Here is an 18396-nt window from a genome sequence, read left to right as displayed (position 1 = left end):
ACAGTTTACTTCATTTAAACGTAGTTATTGCACTTTAAACTCATGACACAATGAATTGGTTTTACCAAAGGTTCAGCTGTCAGTAACTAAATTAATGATCCAACCGCACATGAAATTTGAAGGTTTTTCTTTTCTTCTTCTTGTATTTTGTATCAGATTAAAAGGTTAAAAAGGTTAATGGTTTCATAGTCTTTTCTGGCCATCAAGGTAGTGAATTCGTTTGCACTGTCCCTTGGGCTCGATACTGAAAGTTGAGGCCCGATCGTCTCCTTAACGTTGTTTTAACCTTTCCTAACCGGAGTCAGGTAGCCATTCACACCTGAGTGGAGTGAGGTAAACTGGAGTGGACTGACTATCCCAAGGACACAACACCATGCTGAAACGGGGCCTCGAACCCTAATCACAAGTCAAACGCCTAATCGAGAAAGATACCAGCTGTTGATTCAGCAGGAATATTTGACGCTGGAAAGTGCTCTTCTGATAGAAAACTGGCGGTGAAAGAGTCAACAAACCAACAACACGAAAGTGTATAAATAAATAAATAAATTTTTAATAAAAAAATAAAAAAGCACAGTATGTGAGTGAACTGATGTGACCTGCGCTGTTTTGGAAATTGCACTGGTGCTTCCTGAAAATGGAGATAATTTGCTCTCTCTCTCTCTCTCTCTCTCTCTCTCTCTCTCTCTCTCTCTCTTCCAGACCCAAAGCCATCAGTTCCTCAGATCGATCGTTACCATGTGCGATCATCTGTAGTGATCCGATTTGGTGATCTGACACGTGGTGAATTAGAACGTGTACCATAAATGATACATAAGCGTCAGGCACCCCTTTCTCTCCCTGCTTTTTACCCCCAGGGAAGAAAGATACAGTCTCTCTCTCTCTCTCTCTCTCTCTCTCTCTCTCTCTGAGTCTCTCCTTATCCCTCATTCCCTCTAACTGTCCATTTCTCATCTCCCTCCCGTCCCTCCCCCCCCCCACGCCCCCGCATCCCCCCCTCCACCCCCACCCCCCTCCCCTCCCACCGTCCCCCCTTTCTAGCTCTCTCCACTCCAACTCTCCTCAAGGGATTTGAACCCAGGATCAGCCAGGCCCTCCTCCACTCCTTCAAGTCATCAGTCCCTTCTGAGCAGATCGATAGCCACCTTGTGCGGTCCTCTGTAGTGATCCGGTCTGATGATCTGATGATGTGATGTGATGAATCAGAACGACTGTACTGTCTCTATCTGTGTCCTTGTCTGTCTGTCCGCTTTTTCTCTAAATCCGGTGTTTGTTGGATGTGAGTGCATGCGTGCGTGCGTGCCTACATTCATACATATATACATACATACATGTAACACAAGACGAAGCCTCAACAGAGTAGACTGCTGGCATTGCTCTGTGAAAATACCTAGAAAAGACATATTTACACATACATGAGTTTTGAATTTTCAAAAAAAAAATCGACGATTTTAGCGAATATCACAAAATGGCATATTGGAACACGTGTAGAATTGCAACTAATACATTCTCAAAGTCAAAACTCTTCATGTGATCTATATAGTACACAAAACACCTCAGTTTTTTTTTTTCAGTTGGCTGTTAATGTTACTGGCTGAATGCCAGTGTCATAAATTCAAAACTTCTGGGGAAATGCTTATGTTCTTTATGTCCGATCCTGTAGTTTTGATAGAGGCGTTACTAAAATGACTGACACTCAAAACCTATTGCATGTACAAAAACCTTTAAGATATTTTCAGGTTCAGGAAAGACTGTAGACTTACAAGACAGCAAATATTAATCAGAAATCTTGATAAATGACAGCTTTTGAAATGAACATATGAAAAAAATATACTTTATAATAGTTTATTCAAGACGATCGTGGATAATGTGTTCCATTGATGCTAAAAATGATTATCCTTATATAAATTTTTCAGGTTTTTTCCCAACATAAAGTCAAAATCAATATGTATGCATCACTTTATGTAATTGTTTTCCTGTTTATACTTCATAATTAACTATTAATCAGTTCAGTTGATCATACCGGCTTTACAGTACAGACATCCAGCTGAACTAATGCATGGTCTGTTTCAGTGCTGAAGTATAAAAAGGTTGAAAGGAAACAACAGTCTTACCATACATCATCAAACTAAGGTACCCCTGCAGTGGTAGTATTATATTGATCTGTTTTGTTTTGTTTTTCTTTTCTTGTTTTTTGTTGTTGTTTTTGTTTTTGTGTTGTTGTTTTTTCGGTGTTGTTTTTTGTTGTTGTTGTTGTTGCTGTTTTTGTCTGTCTGTCTGTCTGTCTGTCTCTCTCTCCTCATTCAAGTAACTGCAAACATCTGAAATTCAAAGCACGGAAGTGCACAAAATCTTGTACTTGTTTCTTTGACACTATGTGCTGAAGGTAATTATTTTCTCCGCCCTTTCTTCAAGAATGTCCACCTGCGTGTGTGTATATGTAATATATATATATGTGTGTGTGTGTGTGTGTGTGTGTGTGTGTGTGTGTGTGTGTGTAAATGTGTGTGTGTGTGTTGCATAACCTATCTCTCTCTGTAATATATATATATATATATAATGCATGTATTTATATATATATGTGTGTGTGTGTGTGTGTGTGTGTGTGTGTGAAGTAAAACAGAAATAAGAAAATAAAAATAGAAATAAGAAAATACAGTAATAATGTTGTGCGATCACAAAGTTGAACAAGACCAGCTGAACTTCTCACTGAAAAATTCGCATGCTATTTTGACGGAGTTCTTGGCTGTCTTTCACTGTCGGAAAGAAACTTGTTTCACAACAGAAAACGTTGATTTTAACTAAAATTATGAAACCTATCATTCAAATACTTACTAAAATAAGTAATATAAAGTTGGTTTCCAAAACATCTCAGCAAAATCTGGACTACGTTGAGCTCTGCGACAAGACTTCTACGAACCCGGGCATTCAAACCAAAGATCTAAAAAATAGATCTAGTTGATAAGTGGCGTAAAAAAATAAAATAAAATAAAATAAAGCAAGGTCTCCACTGTTTCGTTAAACGGACGTTGCTCGTTAAAAGCTTTCGGATCATTTTATAAAGCTTTTTAGTGAAGGAAGAATGAACTTTTCAGAGGTGGGTTTAATGAAAAGATTTATTTTATCTGAAGTGCGGCAGAGCGTCAAAAAAGGGTAAATTTTCAGCCACGTTTTTTTTTGTTTTTGTTTTTTGTTGTTGTTGTTTTGTTTTGTTTTTTGGGGGGAGGGTTTATAAATCGAGTAAAATATATCAATCTAAAACTTAGCCCACGTAAAAGTAGAGAACGTGATCTTTTATTCGATATGTCTATCAAGTCGATTGGTTGTAAGGACTCTGTGAGCAATGTCCGAAACCTATTTTTGTCACCAACCCTCCAAGACCAGAAGCAGACGTCGGCACACTGTTTTACCGCGCTGCGTTTCGAACAGCGAAGGTTGTTACTCCACTTCGGGCGATCAGTTTCACTCACACTGCCTTACACACACAAAAAGAAATACTTAGAGGAAAGAACAAAGGTGGTTTTATTTTCTGATATATTTTTCAACTCGATGTATGCAGTATTGCGCTTGCTAGGGCGAAGTGAAAAGTGATAAAAATACGATCCGTCAGCCATATTTTCACAGCATTACATCGCGGCCGGAGCTACCTACTTATCATTGCGAAGTAGGCCTACTAACTATTTGGCGAATCAAAGTGTGTACTTTAAACAGTGAGTTGGCGTCAGTACGATAGCGAACATACAACGAGAGTGGAGAAAAATAAAACAGACTTAAAATAAAACTAAAATCAACGGTTTTTAAATACTTTTTAGAAAAATAACAGAAAGGTTATAACTTACGTTTTCATGAAAGATCTGGAAGAAAAATGGCGCGGCCAGGTTTTTGTGGCCAAAATGAAATAAAGTAGTGTTGATTTATCGAAGCGTCGACTGAAAATCACAGCGGTAATCTTTCGCAGTGTCACTCAACTTGATTCACAGCTGCATTTAAACGATATGAACGAAAGGGGACTTTTATATTTCACACTTATTTTCTTCTTCCACGATTTATCTGTCTGCGGTGGTAAACGTCTGCCTAAAAAAAATAAATAAATAAATAAAATATCATGTTGTTTGAAGCAATTTCCACATTAGCAGCCAATGCATTTACGTCATGAAATTACGCGACTTTCTAACTGCGTCATTTTTGAGATCTGGAAATGTGCGTTCTGTAGCCAGATGCATACCAGTCCTCTGTACCAACAGACCCCTTCCAGTCCAAAAATGATAAATTGAATAAAATAATATTGGTAAATAAAGAACGTGTTGTTTTGTGTGTGTGTGTGTGTGTGTGTGTGTGTGCACCAATTTATCTATACAGACAAGAAACGGTACAAGAAAATCCTATCCAAAAAACAAAACGTCACTGAAATGTGGCATATCCCCGTTCCTCCACAAATCATAGCATGTCTATTTATTAACATGAACAAGTGTCTACATGTTCACAACCATACAAGTGGTATCCTCTTTGGTTAACAAAGCTTATGCATGAGAAATAGCAGTTATGTAAAGCATGAATTAAGTTCCTTTTTTTTTTAAAAGAAACACAAGCTATATGGTGATATTTGTTAATAAAGATAGTGAAGATTGTTAGTAGAGATAGTGCATGAAATAATACGTACAAGTAAACAGACATAATATAATTTTTAATGTTCAGTTCTAAAAGGTTTAAAGGATTGTCGCAGCTATATAGACAGACAGACAAGCACAGAGAGAGGGGGGGGGGAGGAAAGAGGGAGAAAGAGGGAGAGAGCTGATGAATAATAATGTACACAAGTAAGAGACGTGAAAGATTTATTAAAACGTTGACAAAATTCACTACAGTCTACATTATTGACATCATAGAAAAGAGCCAAGATTGCTGTTTAAAGATTCCAAAGGGTATCTACAAAACCATAAGGTAGATTTCTAAATTGTCGATCACAAAATAACAACTCCACAAAATACTGACAGTCGAATATGTGCCTTTGTCAGTAACACATAGTAAGTAAATAATATCAGATAGAGGTAAAATAAATGTAATCTTATGACACGACTATGATGAAATGAAGATAACATAATATCAATATATAAAATGAGACAAGATCAAGATAAGCTTAAAAGACATGATAAGAAAAAATAAAGTATCAAAAAGAGTGAAATAATGCAAACATTGGTGTAAATATTATGATAAAAAATTATATTTCTTTCTCCAGGCATTACATTCGTCAGAATTGTTTGGGTTTTTTGTCTTTTTGATTCAGTTTGTTTTGTGGTGGTTGTTTTTGTTGTGGGTTTTGTTTTTGTTTTTTTCCATATACCAAGTGAGACTTATTTTCTCACTTCTAAAGGATATGCAACGAATGTCAAAAACAACTTAACAAAGACAGATAACATATCAAATACAAATAGAACTGATATGAATGTGCATACATAGTTATCTGACCCCAAAATATATATTTACAACAAAAACATAACAATATGATAAGTTTGCTGGCTTGATTTCGAGTTATGAAGTAACAGTAAAATCTATTGTGATATAATGTTCAAACACAAATGTTATATCATTTGCACATATAAGTGAAAAAATAATGAAAAACGGCTTTTTAAAGATAACAAATGTGACATATTTGAGAAAGAGTGACGAGTCCAAACGTGTGTGAAGATTTAAAATAAATTATAATATCAATAACCCCAACTAATTTCCAGGGAAAACAGTGCAACATGATCATATAACATATTCCATTGATGATCAATAGTCAACAGTGCAAAAAATATCCGATAACAGTGTTAAAACATACAAGCAAACAAACAATTAAACAGCCATGGTTTCGATGGGCAAAAGTATCAACGTAACAAGTCGTTGACAACATGAAAGCCACTTTAAGTAAAGACCTATCCAAACAAACCCGTGTCGGGCTTGATTGTACCCCGTTTAATACAAGTATGTTGAAGTAACTACAAAAATTGTCTGTTCCTTTACGGGCGCTGGATTCCCGCCCCAGTTTCCTGAGTTCTATCCCCGGTTTCGGCGAACGTGATGGATTAAGAGTTGACTTTTTTTTTCTTTTTTTTTAATCTCCCAGGTCAACAAATGGGCAAACTTGCTAGTGCCTGAACCTCCTTCGTGTTTTAAGCATGCAAAGTGATCAAATAGGCACGTTAAAGATCCTGTAATCCATGTCAGCGTTCGGTTGGTTATGGAAACAAGAAACGTACCCAGCATGCACATCCCCGAAAACGGAGTATGGCTGCCTAAAGGACAAGGTAAAAACGGTCATATACATAAAAGCCCACTCATACATGCAAGTGAACGTGGGAGTTGCAACACACGAACACAGCAGTAGAAGAAGAAGTATGTTCCTTGATCCTGGATTCACTATTTGCTGGTTTATCTCCTGATTTGATGTCTGCATTAGTTATTTTGAGAAAGTCAGAAACATAGTTCATCACCCTTCTATTTAGTATAATATGAAGCTATACTATTTGACAAACTGCTGTAAGATTACTTTCATAAACACAGCAAAATGTGTCACTTGTCAGATACAATACGTTTCTGTTTCTCTCTGTCTCTCCCTCTCTCACTGTCTCTGTCTGTATCGCCCCACCCCCTCTCAATCTGTCCCTCCATCTGTGCCTCTCTCTCTCTCTCTCTCTCTCTCTCTCTCTCACACACACACACACACACACACACACACACACACACACACACACTCCCATGCACAATAACAACAGCAACAACAACAATAACAATAGCAGCAATAACAACAACAATCATCATCATAATCATAATAAACACGATCACCATGACAAAAATGATAGTGATGATGATGCTGACGACGGCGAAATTGGTGATTTATATTCATGAAGAAGAAAATGTCTGAATGACGTTGGCACTGATTTTGTACCTCGCTTGTTGGATGTGACTGAAAGCTGGGATTACATATTACCCGAATACAATACAATATAATACAATACAATACAAGAGGCCTTGCATGTATAGACTGATCGTGGATTTGTCATCAAATAGAAAGTGTGTGCCAAGTATGTGTGTGGGGGAAGGGCGAGGGAAGGGGGGGTGATGTGTGTGTGTGTGGGCGCGTGCGTGTGTGTGTGTGTGTCCGTGTTGTTTGGTGGTTCGTCATTGATTTCACGTTTGACAGCCAGTCTCCTTTCTTCTCAAAAATGCCCAAAACTCTGTTCAAAGCATGAGACAGCACTCTAGCAAGGAGTCCAATGAGTAGCCAAAACAGAGTAATGCGAGGACTCACTTGGGACTTTCTCTTACGTATTTCATCGTTCCTACCTACCAAAAAAAAAAGGACAAAATGATCGCCGTTGTCATTCTCATCATCACCATCAATATGATGGTGGCAGATGTGATGATGATTTATAATGGTGATGGTAACGTTTATGATGAAGCAAGCAGATCAGTAATCAGGCCACAACATTGTGTACGCTCGCGCACACGCGTCAAAGTATGAAGAAAAATAAAGTTTGCGCTCTTTTTTTTTTCTTTTTTTTTTTAGCACAGCCATGACAAATGGTTCTCTAATTAAATCATGAAACTTTCGATTGTGTTCCAACACAACAATGTTAAAAAAAAAATTCTTGGGCATATTCTTAACATTGTAGCAATAAATCATGAAAACATGATTAATGGTATCTTGAAATGCAATCAAACAACTGGCGTAATTATTGTGCGTAAAACCCAGCAGGCCTACATTCGTCAGAATGTCGATTTGGTGTAAGAATGAAACTCTTAAGATAAACAAAACAACAACAACAAAAAAGGGGAAGGCTGGGGGGTGGAGGGGTGGGAGGGAGGAGGAGGGGGATCATTGGGACAGTGAAATCATATCCACTTTGTCAAGGGTTCGGCATAAGAATGCAGGGCCTAGTCCTCTCCTTCCGCAGTTTTAACCATTTTCCCGACCGAAGATGTACCCATTAACATATGGGTGGAGGCATGAAAAGTGCTTTCCCCAAAGACACAATCCCATGCCGAAACAGTACCTCAAACACAGGTCACTACTAAACACTAGATCAGAGGTCCAACGCTTAACCGATTCTGTAGCGGTACCTCGTCAATCTCTTAAGGAGGAATTGAAAAATTACAATAAAAATGGTCAGAAGATTCCAGCCTTCAACAGGCTCTCACCACGCTGAATCAAACTGGTTCCCAACACGAAACGTTGGTGTGTGTGTGTGTGTGTGTGTGTGTGTGCGTGCGTGCGTGTGTGTGTTCATCTGTGTGTGTCTGTGTAGTGTGTGTTTGCCTAATGTGCGGTCTATGTGTGATCAGTTTGTTTCACTCTTTAGTTTTAAACGTGAACATTCAATTATGAAAAAAAAAAAATTGTAAACAAAAAAACAATGGAAAACATTTTTTAAATGCCTCTCTCTCAATCCCTCTTTGCGTGTGCACGTATATATGCATGTGTACGTCTGTGTATGACATACAGTTAACACCGCAGCAGTTTGTGCGCACCTGACATGCATGCCTACACAACCGTAGTGTGGTCAACGTATTGTGGGATGTGTGCAAGTCAAAACAACACATCTCATGAAAAGTTTTGTCATAGTATTATTATTATTATTAGAAGAAGATATGAAAAGTGTCCGGGATGTCTATGATCAAACAATAAATAAACAAGTACATAATACAAAAGTAAACATTAAAGGTAAGCGCAAAACAAATACCAGTAAAAATTAATAAATAATAAATATTTTTTATAAATCAATAAATGTAGTAGAATGAGTGATAAGGAGAGTTTATTCGATTCTGTGGTTTTATTTTGATAAAAGGATTAACTTGAAGAAATCAGATTTGGTGAAATGGTTAAATTCCTATCGGCGACGCCAATTTTGTTACCGTGAACCGGGGTGGTTGATAAGAGGGGATTTCACGGATTCATTAATCCAAAGGATTTAAAAGGATTGAAAGGGTGAAAAGTATTGAAAGATTACGCACAGACCAGGGGCTAGTCACAAAGGGTTTTTCTATTGTTTTATTACAATACGTAATTAGGAAAAGAAGGAAAGAAGAAAAGAAGGAAAGAAGATAGTGCTTGGAAGACAAACAAATGTCATAAGTACATTGTCAGATACAAGTGCATAGAAAGCACATGTATACATATTAGCATGGAAAGACTTCCACTGGGTTTGGGATTACCAACAACATAACAAAACATAATGCATATGTGTAAAGACCAAACACTGACATCAAATGACATTCCTTATACATTCAGATAGTAAAGTAAAAAGTGGCTCGTGCTTAAAAAGTGGAAGTACGCTGATAGTATAGATTACGTTATGCTAGAACTGTGTAATAGTGACTCAAATGAATCAATTATCATGTGGCACTATACTGGAGTAAGCCGTATAGGAAAAAGCATGATGGCTAGATTATAACCGTATACTGGAATGCGATACACATCAGACAGTTTCGATCACTAACTGATGTTAATCCAATATCATCTTGTAATCATCACAGTGGAGTACGACATTGTAGAAGACTATGCATGCATACGATAACTGCATGTGAAGCTGGTAGAACTGATAGTAAAAGAAAGGAACACTTAACACAATAGCAGTACTGATATCAGCATATGAAACGCAGAATAAGCGGCTTTTATATTAAATATTGGCAACGAGAAATTAGATAGCTCAGTGCTCAGTAGGCCTACAATGAATGGAAGAGCTAGCTAGCATGTTTATCAAAGATGAAATTGTAATCTTAATTTAAGTCACATGAAGCTGAACACTTTTAACGAGTTCGTACCTGACAATTGCAAACTGAGTTGAATCAATTTAACGTTGGCAAACACTAATGGTGTGGATTTAAAAACGGAGTTGCGCCAACTCTGCCAGTATGTGATACTTGTAGTTTTCTAATCTAATCAAAGAGAGAAATTGTTAAATTGTGTGTGTGACAAACACAGATTTGGATGTTATGGTGTTAAGTGATTGTCGTCGACAATGAAAATCTGCTTTGTATTTTACAATTACCAGATCTATGGTCATCCACACATCATAATACTAGGTTTATGGTTAATCAACAAGCGATCACAGATAAGATTAAAAAATGTTGAAGAATACAGCATTATATGTGACGAAGAATCAAAATGACGTAAGCTTCAACATTGAACCATTTTGGTCGACGAAAGATTACAATCTGAGTTACATTCCAATTTATCTGTGTGTATGGAAGCACAACAGAAATAATCTGGCAGTAAATGATACATAGATTTAATTTCATAAATGTTTGGAGCATCAGTTCATTTAGTGTGGGCAAAAGTTTTGAATTTTAATGGCGTCGCCGGCGACTGTATCAATACGTGAGTTAAGATGAGCAGGTCAATTGCAAAATGTCGTCTGTTACGGCTTGTGATTTGAAGTTAAGCCACAGCTAGCCGAGCGCCCAGCTACATACATACATACATATGTACGTAAGCAAAATCTCATTAAATCATGCAAAGTTAGGAGTTAACCCATCAAGGGAAATAACCAGTTCAAAAATCAGTGGCGGCAACAGGAACTGCATGTTTTCATCCCCCTTTACTGTCAAACCTCCTGAAAGCCCCATTTCCTCATCGAATGGTAGACAGGGCTGGCCTTAATGGCATGGATTTGAACAAATGAAAAACGGAGATGGCATGTCAATTCTTAATTATTAAAAACAAAATAGTTGTACTGTCCTTTTGATTAACCATAATAACCATAAGCATTTCTTGTCAACAACCTCAAAGGGAGGGGTGCTGGTTGTTTTCTGAAAGGAGGGTGGGAGGTGGGGAGAAGAAGGAAAGGAGACTGGGTGGAAGTGGTGGCAAACGTGAAGTACATCTGTAAAACCATTGCACATATCAAGACAGTATCCAGCTGAAACACTGAGCAGAATGAGGAACAACTGTGTCAACAAAGAAAATGTGATGACAAACAAACAGCTTTTTTTTTGCTTTTTCTTTCTTCTTTTTTTCTTTTTTTTTTTTAAATAAATCAGTTGAAGATTTTAAAGTGAAAAAATGGAAACATTATTTGAGAAGAATGCAACTTTAAAATTCAAATATTTGGCTTAAGATTTAGGAGTGACAAAAACATTGGGAAGAATGCAAGATTTTTTTTCTGAATAGACATGCAGAACAAGGTGCACAAAGAACAAGGAAATAGGATTTCCAAAGAGGTATTTTTAGTCAAAAGTGCTACAATTTTTTTTCCATCTGAAAATGTGAATTGAGTAAGAAGAAAGGTTGTTGGGTTTGTTTGTTTTTGTTTTGTTTGTTTTGTTGTTGTTGTGTTTTTTTGTTTTGTTTTGTTTTGTTTTTGGGGTTTTTTGTTTGTTTGTTGTTGTTGTTTTGGAGGGGGGGTGTTAATGCCAAGAAGCTATGCGCAAAAGCAGTATTTGGATCCCGAGAAAGGCCGTTTCATGATCAAAGACACGAACTCCGGGACCTCAATCATAGAATGTGAAGGAGATAACAAAGAGAGTTGATGGAGAACATAAGCTCTTTGGAGATATCATATGGTGGTTAAACACACACACCCCTCCCTCCCCCTACCCCCAGCTATGTGTCTGGAAGGGACATGATGTGGACTGAACAAGTGTGCGATGCTCGCATCACCTTCGACCTTCGACGTAACTGATGGGAATAGTGTGTGTCAGTGTGTGTGTGTGTGTGTGTGAGTGTGCGGCGGCGCCGGCCCGCGTGTTCACGAGTCAGTTGGGTGAGTGTGCTTGCGAACATGTACCTGTCTGTTACTGCCTGTACCAGTACATGCACATGCATGCTAATCTGTGAAACTTTCAGTTCGATTTCTTTTCCCCTAACACACAACACAGCTGAATCCTAAACCAACAACCTTCCTCACAAAACCCCGACAACCGCCGCTCCACGACGGAAAGGCAGAACCTCCACGACTATCAAAACAGCAGCGGCGCACAGCCACATCAGAACAGCGTGCGGCGTGCTGAATGCAGAGCGAGGCGCCGCGTTGCACAGGTCGGTGGCGCAGTGACAGGTGTGCACCTGCAGCGTGTTGGGACGCGTTTTCCTCTCGCAGCCCAGCGGAGACTCTGATGACCCGCACTGTCTGATAATCCGTTCTTCTTCCTTCCCGTCGTTGTCGTAAACTGCAACATCATATAGTGCAAGCGCTGGAGTGAGTGAGGAAAAGCTTTCAGATTGCCTAAACGAGACGGAGGGTTATTTCATTTATTATGATAATCTGCTGTAGCGGTTGGCTGCTCTGATAAAATAAATGAATAGATAAATAAATAGATAAATGAATAAATAAATAGATAAAAGGAATAAACTGAATAGAGGCATAGGCCTACCGATTTACTGTTAATCAACGTCTGTCGTGGTATGTTCAGCATGCGCGCGTGACCAAAAAAAAAAAAAAAAAAAAAAAAAACCAAGCACGAGTTCATTTTTCTGAAACTTTGTGCAACTATACATTCTTCTATACGTTCATGTTATATGAGCCTGAAAACTGTGTATGCACATGGAAGTTATAAGACTCTCTCATATGCTGGTTATTACAACTTACAATCGCCACACTGGTGATAACAGACTCCAAAGAATATTTTCTTTCTTTTCTTAAACACTGTCCTGCACCGCTTAGTCTGCTGCATGTCCTGGCAAACGCGCTGGGATTTTTTTTTTTTTTTTTTTCAGCATGAGATATTAGATCAAACTTCCAGTAATGTATTGGTTGGTTCCTTTGTTCGTTTGTTGTCATTTCTTACAAACTGGCGATCTCAGGCTCAAAATAAATCACTAACAGTTAAAATTCAGTATCAGATGGACAATAGAAGTAATGTACTGACTGATCTGGTACATCTTTCGGCACACGGTATAGTTGAGGTTATTGGGGTGGGTCAGCTGGTCGCAGTCCTGTTTGAAGACAGAGGTGTCTCCCGTCAACGTTTCACACGCCTCGCCGTTCCGGTAGACTGCCGAGTTACACATGTAGCAGGTGATGGCCACACCTGTAACACACCCATCAGTGACATACCTGTAACACACCCATCAGTGACACACCTGTAACACACCCATCAGTGACACAAGTTGACAAAGCGTGGAACTTGGTGTTCTTCTGTGACTGAGACCACACTGACCTGTAACAGGAAGCTAAATGAGGCACAGAGAGAGAGACAGACAGACAGACAGACAAACAGAGAGAAAGAATAAATGAATGAATTAATTAATTAATCTTTATTTTCCAACGGTGGGGATTTAGCACATTGGCCGACTTACGTATCTGCTTTTGTTTTATTAGATGCACACACATTAAAATTTACACATATAAATGTCAGTAGTCAGAGAGTGTTAATAGATAACATGGGATTTGTTTTATATAATGGTACAAAAATAGCATTTTGTGTTAAGGTTCTGTACAAGTTCATGCACATACAAATTTATGGTGGTGGCAGCAGCAGTAGGACTTAAGCGACACAGTAAAAATAATATATGTACGCCTTTTGTAAACGTTGACTTCGGAGACCTCGAAGTCTGACAAATATTTTTCGCTTCTGTTCTTCCCCCCGTTTCTGTCCCTTTTCTTTTCTGGGGGACGGGGATACGGGGGTCTTGCCATCCTCACTCTGCAAACGTTGGCAAATTAAGAAAAAGAAAAACCAACACCCAAACCACATGGACTTCAGCGTTAACTAAAGTGATGCAGGGATGGAGGATGTTTGCGGACGGTACTAGTAGTATAGGGGGTTCGTGGAGTCCTTCTCGATTTCTCCACTGGCGGTAATAATAAAAGGTGGGGGGTGGGAGGTGGAAGTGTCTGAACACCGTTTGAAGTGAGTCAACAGCCAGCTCTGCGTTTCGTCCGATAGATAACGTCTGATACTGGTGGAATGTACGTAGGTATACGTGTATACGTGCGAGGGGCTGCTGGGGCTGCTGATAAGTAAGTCTCCGTTTCCATCAGAATGGTTTCTGTAGGTTCCAGCCACTGAGACATGCTGTATGTTTAATACATGGCTATGGTTCCAACAGAGAGGCGTCAAAGCAATACAAGACGGATTGGTCCATGTAGTGCATTGCATCAATAACACTTTTTTTTTGCTGAGAAAGAGTTGGGCGGGACGGAGAGGTGGGTGAAGAAAGGGGGTGGGAGAGGTGGGGTGGGAGAGACAGGTACATGTCTGACATGAACACCGTACGACAGTTGTCTGTCTGTCTGTCTGCCTGTCTGTCTGTCTGTCCGTCTCTATGAATGTCTCTCTCTCTCTCTCTCTCTCTCTCTCTCTCTCTAAACTAATAAACCGACCTCTCTCTTCCCCTCTATCTCTCTCTGCCCTCTCTCTAAATCGATAAACAAACCCCCCGCCACTCTCCTCCCCCCCCCCCACCCCTCTCTCTTTCTCTCCACTGATGGGGCCTTTTACCAAGACTCTTTTTTCTCTCTCTCCCCCCCCCCCCATCCCCCTCCTCACTCTCTGGAGATGTGGGTAGGTGAGAACAATGTAACCGAGCACTTGTATAACATACGAGCAGGTGAGAGAAAGGAGAGAGAGGGAGAGGGAGAAAGAGAGATAGAAAGTGTGTGTGTGTGTGTGTGTGTGTGTGTGTGTGTGTGTGTGTAAATGGTATCGATTTTTTTCCTTTCTCAAATTACCATTAGACGTAAGACCTCTCTGTCTCTGTCTCTGTCTCTTTTTCTCTGTCTGTCTGTCTGTCTGTCTGTCTGTCTCTCTCTCTCTCTCTCTCTCTCTCTCTCCATATATATATATATATATATATATATATATATTGTGAGACACGATGTTGTGGTATTGATTCTCTCCAAACTGTACTTTCAGTTCCAAGTTTCCGTCACAAGACCCGCCCATCTCCATTCTGCCCGCGTTCTCTTCCCTCCTCTCCCATGTCACACGGCTAGGTGGTTGGGCTGCCTGCACATGATGCTTTTAAGCTCGCACCTCCAGCCGCTGATGCGAAAACCATATTTCATAAACAAGACGAATGCTTTTACCTACGCACACACGCACACACTTACACACACACACACACACACACACACACACACACACGAGTGCGCGCACGCACGCACACACACACACACACACACACACACACGCGCGCGCGCGCGCGCGAAGAGTGAGACATCGAGAAGGAGACTGGCGGTATAGTCATTTTTGGCATTTGCCCATTGTAAACACACACACACACACTCACACAGAGGCACACAGAGGAAAGGAGACCGAGACAGAAACTGAGTGAGGAAAGACAATGGAATGTGAAAGAATTAGACATTCGTTCATTTTCACAAGAGGGTGTGTGGAAATATGTAACTTCATGGATAAAAGGATAACCTACACAGGCAGACAAGAGGTTGAGAGCCGACGATGAGAAAGACAGGAGTGATACCAACGAAGGGCAGTGAGGTACTGGCAAACAAACAACTGAACGAGAATGCGGGGTATTCGAGTCGAATAAACCGAGGTCCCGTGTGCAGCACGCGCTTGGTGTACTAAAAAAATATATAAAATAAAATAAAATAAAATAAAAACCCACGGCAACGAGACTGTTGTCCTCTGGCAAAATTCTGTAGCAGAAATCCACACTGATAAATAAACGAATGCATGCACTCAAGGCCTGACTAATCGCGTTGGGTTATACTGCTGGTCAGGCATCTGCCTAGATGATGTGGTTCAGTGTGTATGGATTTGCCCGAACGCAGTAACGCCTCCTTGACAAATCAAATTGAAACTGAAACTGAAAAGATCAAAACATAACAAATAAACTAACAAAACGAATATCCATACTTCCTGGTAAAAAGTATCAGCCAGTTGATATTCATGTAGGATGAACGGTAAGAATTATTATCATTACTCCTGAGCAAGCGGGCTGGCAACTCTAATTGAAGTTTTATTAGACTGGGACACACACAAAAAAGCCGCGAGCCTTATCAAAGTCCCAAAAACTGAACTGAACTCTTTTCAGACCTACACACACATGAAGAAAGTGATGTCATAGCCTACATACGTAATCGTCGTTACTTTCATGACATAGAATATAGGAATGGCGAGGGGGGGGGGGGATCTCTTAGTATCTGTGTGTGTGTGTGTGTGTGTGTGTGTGTTAGATATGTCTATTAGATAATATCGAATATTATTTGCTCAAGGTCGAAACTATAAGGTCATACGCGAGCACCTCAAAACCAGGATGTTTTACACATCAGACAACCATACTATTATTATACTCATGTGCCTGTACTGTGGCGACGCGCTCTCTTGAGGGAGAACAGCCCGGATTTTATGCAAAGCAATCTGCCGTGACAAAAAGTATCATAATTCAATACATTCCAGTTCACTTGAGATAATGATACTGAGTTCTTGTACCGCATTGCTTTCTCCTTTCTCCGTGTTCAATCTAAATTAGCAACTTACGAAACATTCTTATGATGCAGGCCTAGCTTATTCCTCCGAAATCAGTCATGAAAGTTTTTCCCCCGGCTAGGGATTCAGAGTGGAAAAGTGGGGCACGACCTTCAACTTTTCTTTGGCCGTCAAGATGGAAAGTAAGGGGGTGGGGGTTCGAATTTGTTTGCACACGCTGTACAGACATAATCATAGCACGTGCATGCGGGGTTGTTTTTTTGTTGTTTTTTTTGTTGTTGTTGTTGTTGTTTTGTTTTTGTTTTTTGTTTTTGTGGGTTTTTTTTTTTTTTTTGGTTTGTTTGTTTGTCTTTTTCAGTAGTTTATGATCAGTGGTGTGTGTTGCGGCATTAATTATTGTCGCCGAGCATGTATTGTCGCAGGGCATATAATTATTGTCGCCAAACATCTGTTGTCGCAAGGCATATAATTATTGTCGTCGAGCATAAATTTGTGTTACCGGCAACAATCATGCATAACACCCTTCGACAGACAGGCAGACAAACCGACAGCCCCTCTTACCTAGTCACTCGCTACCTTGAAAGATGTTGTCCCATCTGAAGGACAAAATCACCAAATCACCCTGAAACCATTCTTGTCAAAACGTTCAGGCCATTCGCGAAAAGCGGTGAAAGGAAGGGAAATAACCAGCTAACGCTCTCTCTAGATATAATTATATACTTGCGATCAGCCAGGGAAAGAAATGCACAGGAACAGAGTGCCGAAAACGAGAAATTAAGAAAGGGAGATGAAGAAGATGGAGAAGAGAAGGACACAGCAGTGCTGATCAATTATTGAGGAACTAGGACTGGACATGGTGTCTGTTTCGTCACATCCGTTTCCCCTGTCACACTGCCACCACACTGAACTGAAGGCCACCGGTGACATGGGGCGGAGGGAGGAGGGGGGAACGAAACAGAAAGACAGAAAAGAAAGACAGGAAGGAAGGAAGGAAGGAAGGAGGGGATGTCTGTTTCGTCACGTCCGTTTCCCCTGTCACACTGCCACCACACTGAACTGAAGGCCATACATGGGGCGGAGGGGTGGGGGAGGAAGGGGGGGGGGAAGGGACGAGACAGAAAGAGAGAAAAGAAAAGAGAGACAGGCAGGAAGGAAGGAAGGAAGGAGGGATGTCTGTTTTGTCACATCCATTTTCTCTGTCACACTGCCTCCAATTTGCGCTGAAGGCCATCACCAAGACCGAAAGAGAGAAAGAAAGGAAAGAAAGAGAGAAAAGAAAGGAAAGAAAGAAAGAAAGAAAAGAAAGACAAAAAGTAAGGAAGGATGAGAAGAACGACGAGCTGATGGCCATCACGTAGGAAAGGAAAGGAGAAAGGAAGGAAAAGGAAAAGAAAGAAAGAAAGAATGTAAGAAAATAGATAGATAAAGAAAGAAAAAATAAAGAAATAAAGAAAAGAAAGAAAGATATTAAGGCAGTGCTGGAAGAAAGAAAGAAAGCAAAACGACTTTTTCAGCAAAAGAGAAAATCAGAAACTGAATGAACTATTGAATGTGAGCACCTCTGTGTGTGTGTGTGTGCGTGCGTGTGTGTGTGTATGTGTGTGTGTGTGTGTGTGGTCAAGCCCAGAGTCTGAGTCACCTCAAACTCCCTTTCCACTACATTCAATTGACCCATTACACCCTGTGTCTTAAACTGTCCTTGTGGCCATTGTCCGGTCTGTATGTGAGAGTGACAGAGACATAGAGAACAAAAGGAGTGATTTTTTTTTAAAGGCGGGGTGGGGAAGGAGATGTACAGATAGAGACAGACAGACAGACAGAAAGACAGACAAAGATAGAAAGAGACAGAATGAAAGAGAGAGAAAAAAAAAAGAGATAGAGAGGCAGATACAATAAAAGATAGAGACGGGCTCTTGAGAGATGACCTCCATCACCAGTATTTTTTTTCAACGTCCGATCGGGGAAAACGTAGCCTACACTTACATCTACAACACACACACACACACACACACACACACACACACA

General features: G+C 40.0%; 1 protein-coding gene across 1 annotated transcript in view; it reads right to left on the bottom strand.

Moving 5' to 3' along the window:
• Window positions 1-4433: 4433 nt before the first annotated feature.
• The window catches only part of LOC143287055 (uncharacterized), a 48654-nt gene continuing 34691 nt past the window's right edge, over window positions 4434-18396 (bottom strand). Inside the window, exons 2-3 of the mRNA XM_076595068.1 lie at window positions 12844-13005; window positions 4434-12144 (exon numbers count right to left, since the gene is read on the bottom strand). Coding sequence (XP_076451183.1) covers window positions 11879-12144; window positions 12844-13005 — 428 coding nt within the window. The 3' untranslated portion in view covers window positions 4434-11878. The remainder of the gene's footprint in view (window positions 12145-12843; window positions 13006-18396) is intronic.

This window comes from Babylonia areolata, chromosome 1, assembly GCF_041734735.1.
Source record: "Babylonia areolata isolate BAREFJ2019XMU chromosome 1, ASM4173473v1, whole genome shotgun sequence".
Taxonomy (NCBI): Eukaryota; Metazoa; Mollusca; class Gastropoda; order Neogastropoda; family Buccinidae; genus Babylonia; species Babylonia areolata.
Note: the sequence above shows the minus strand (reverse complement) of the source record. Positions and strands in the feature narration are given on the sequence as shown.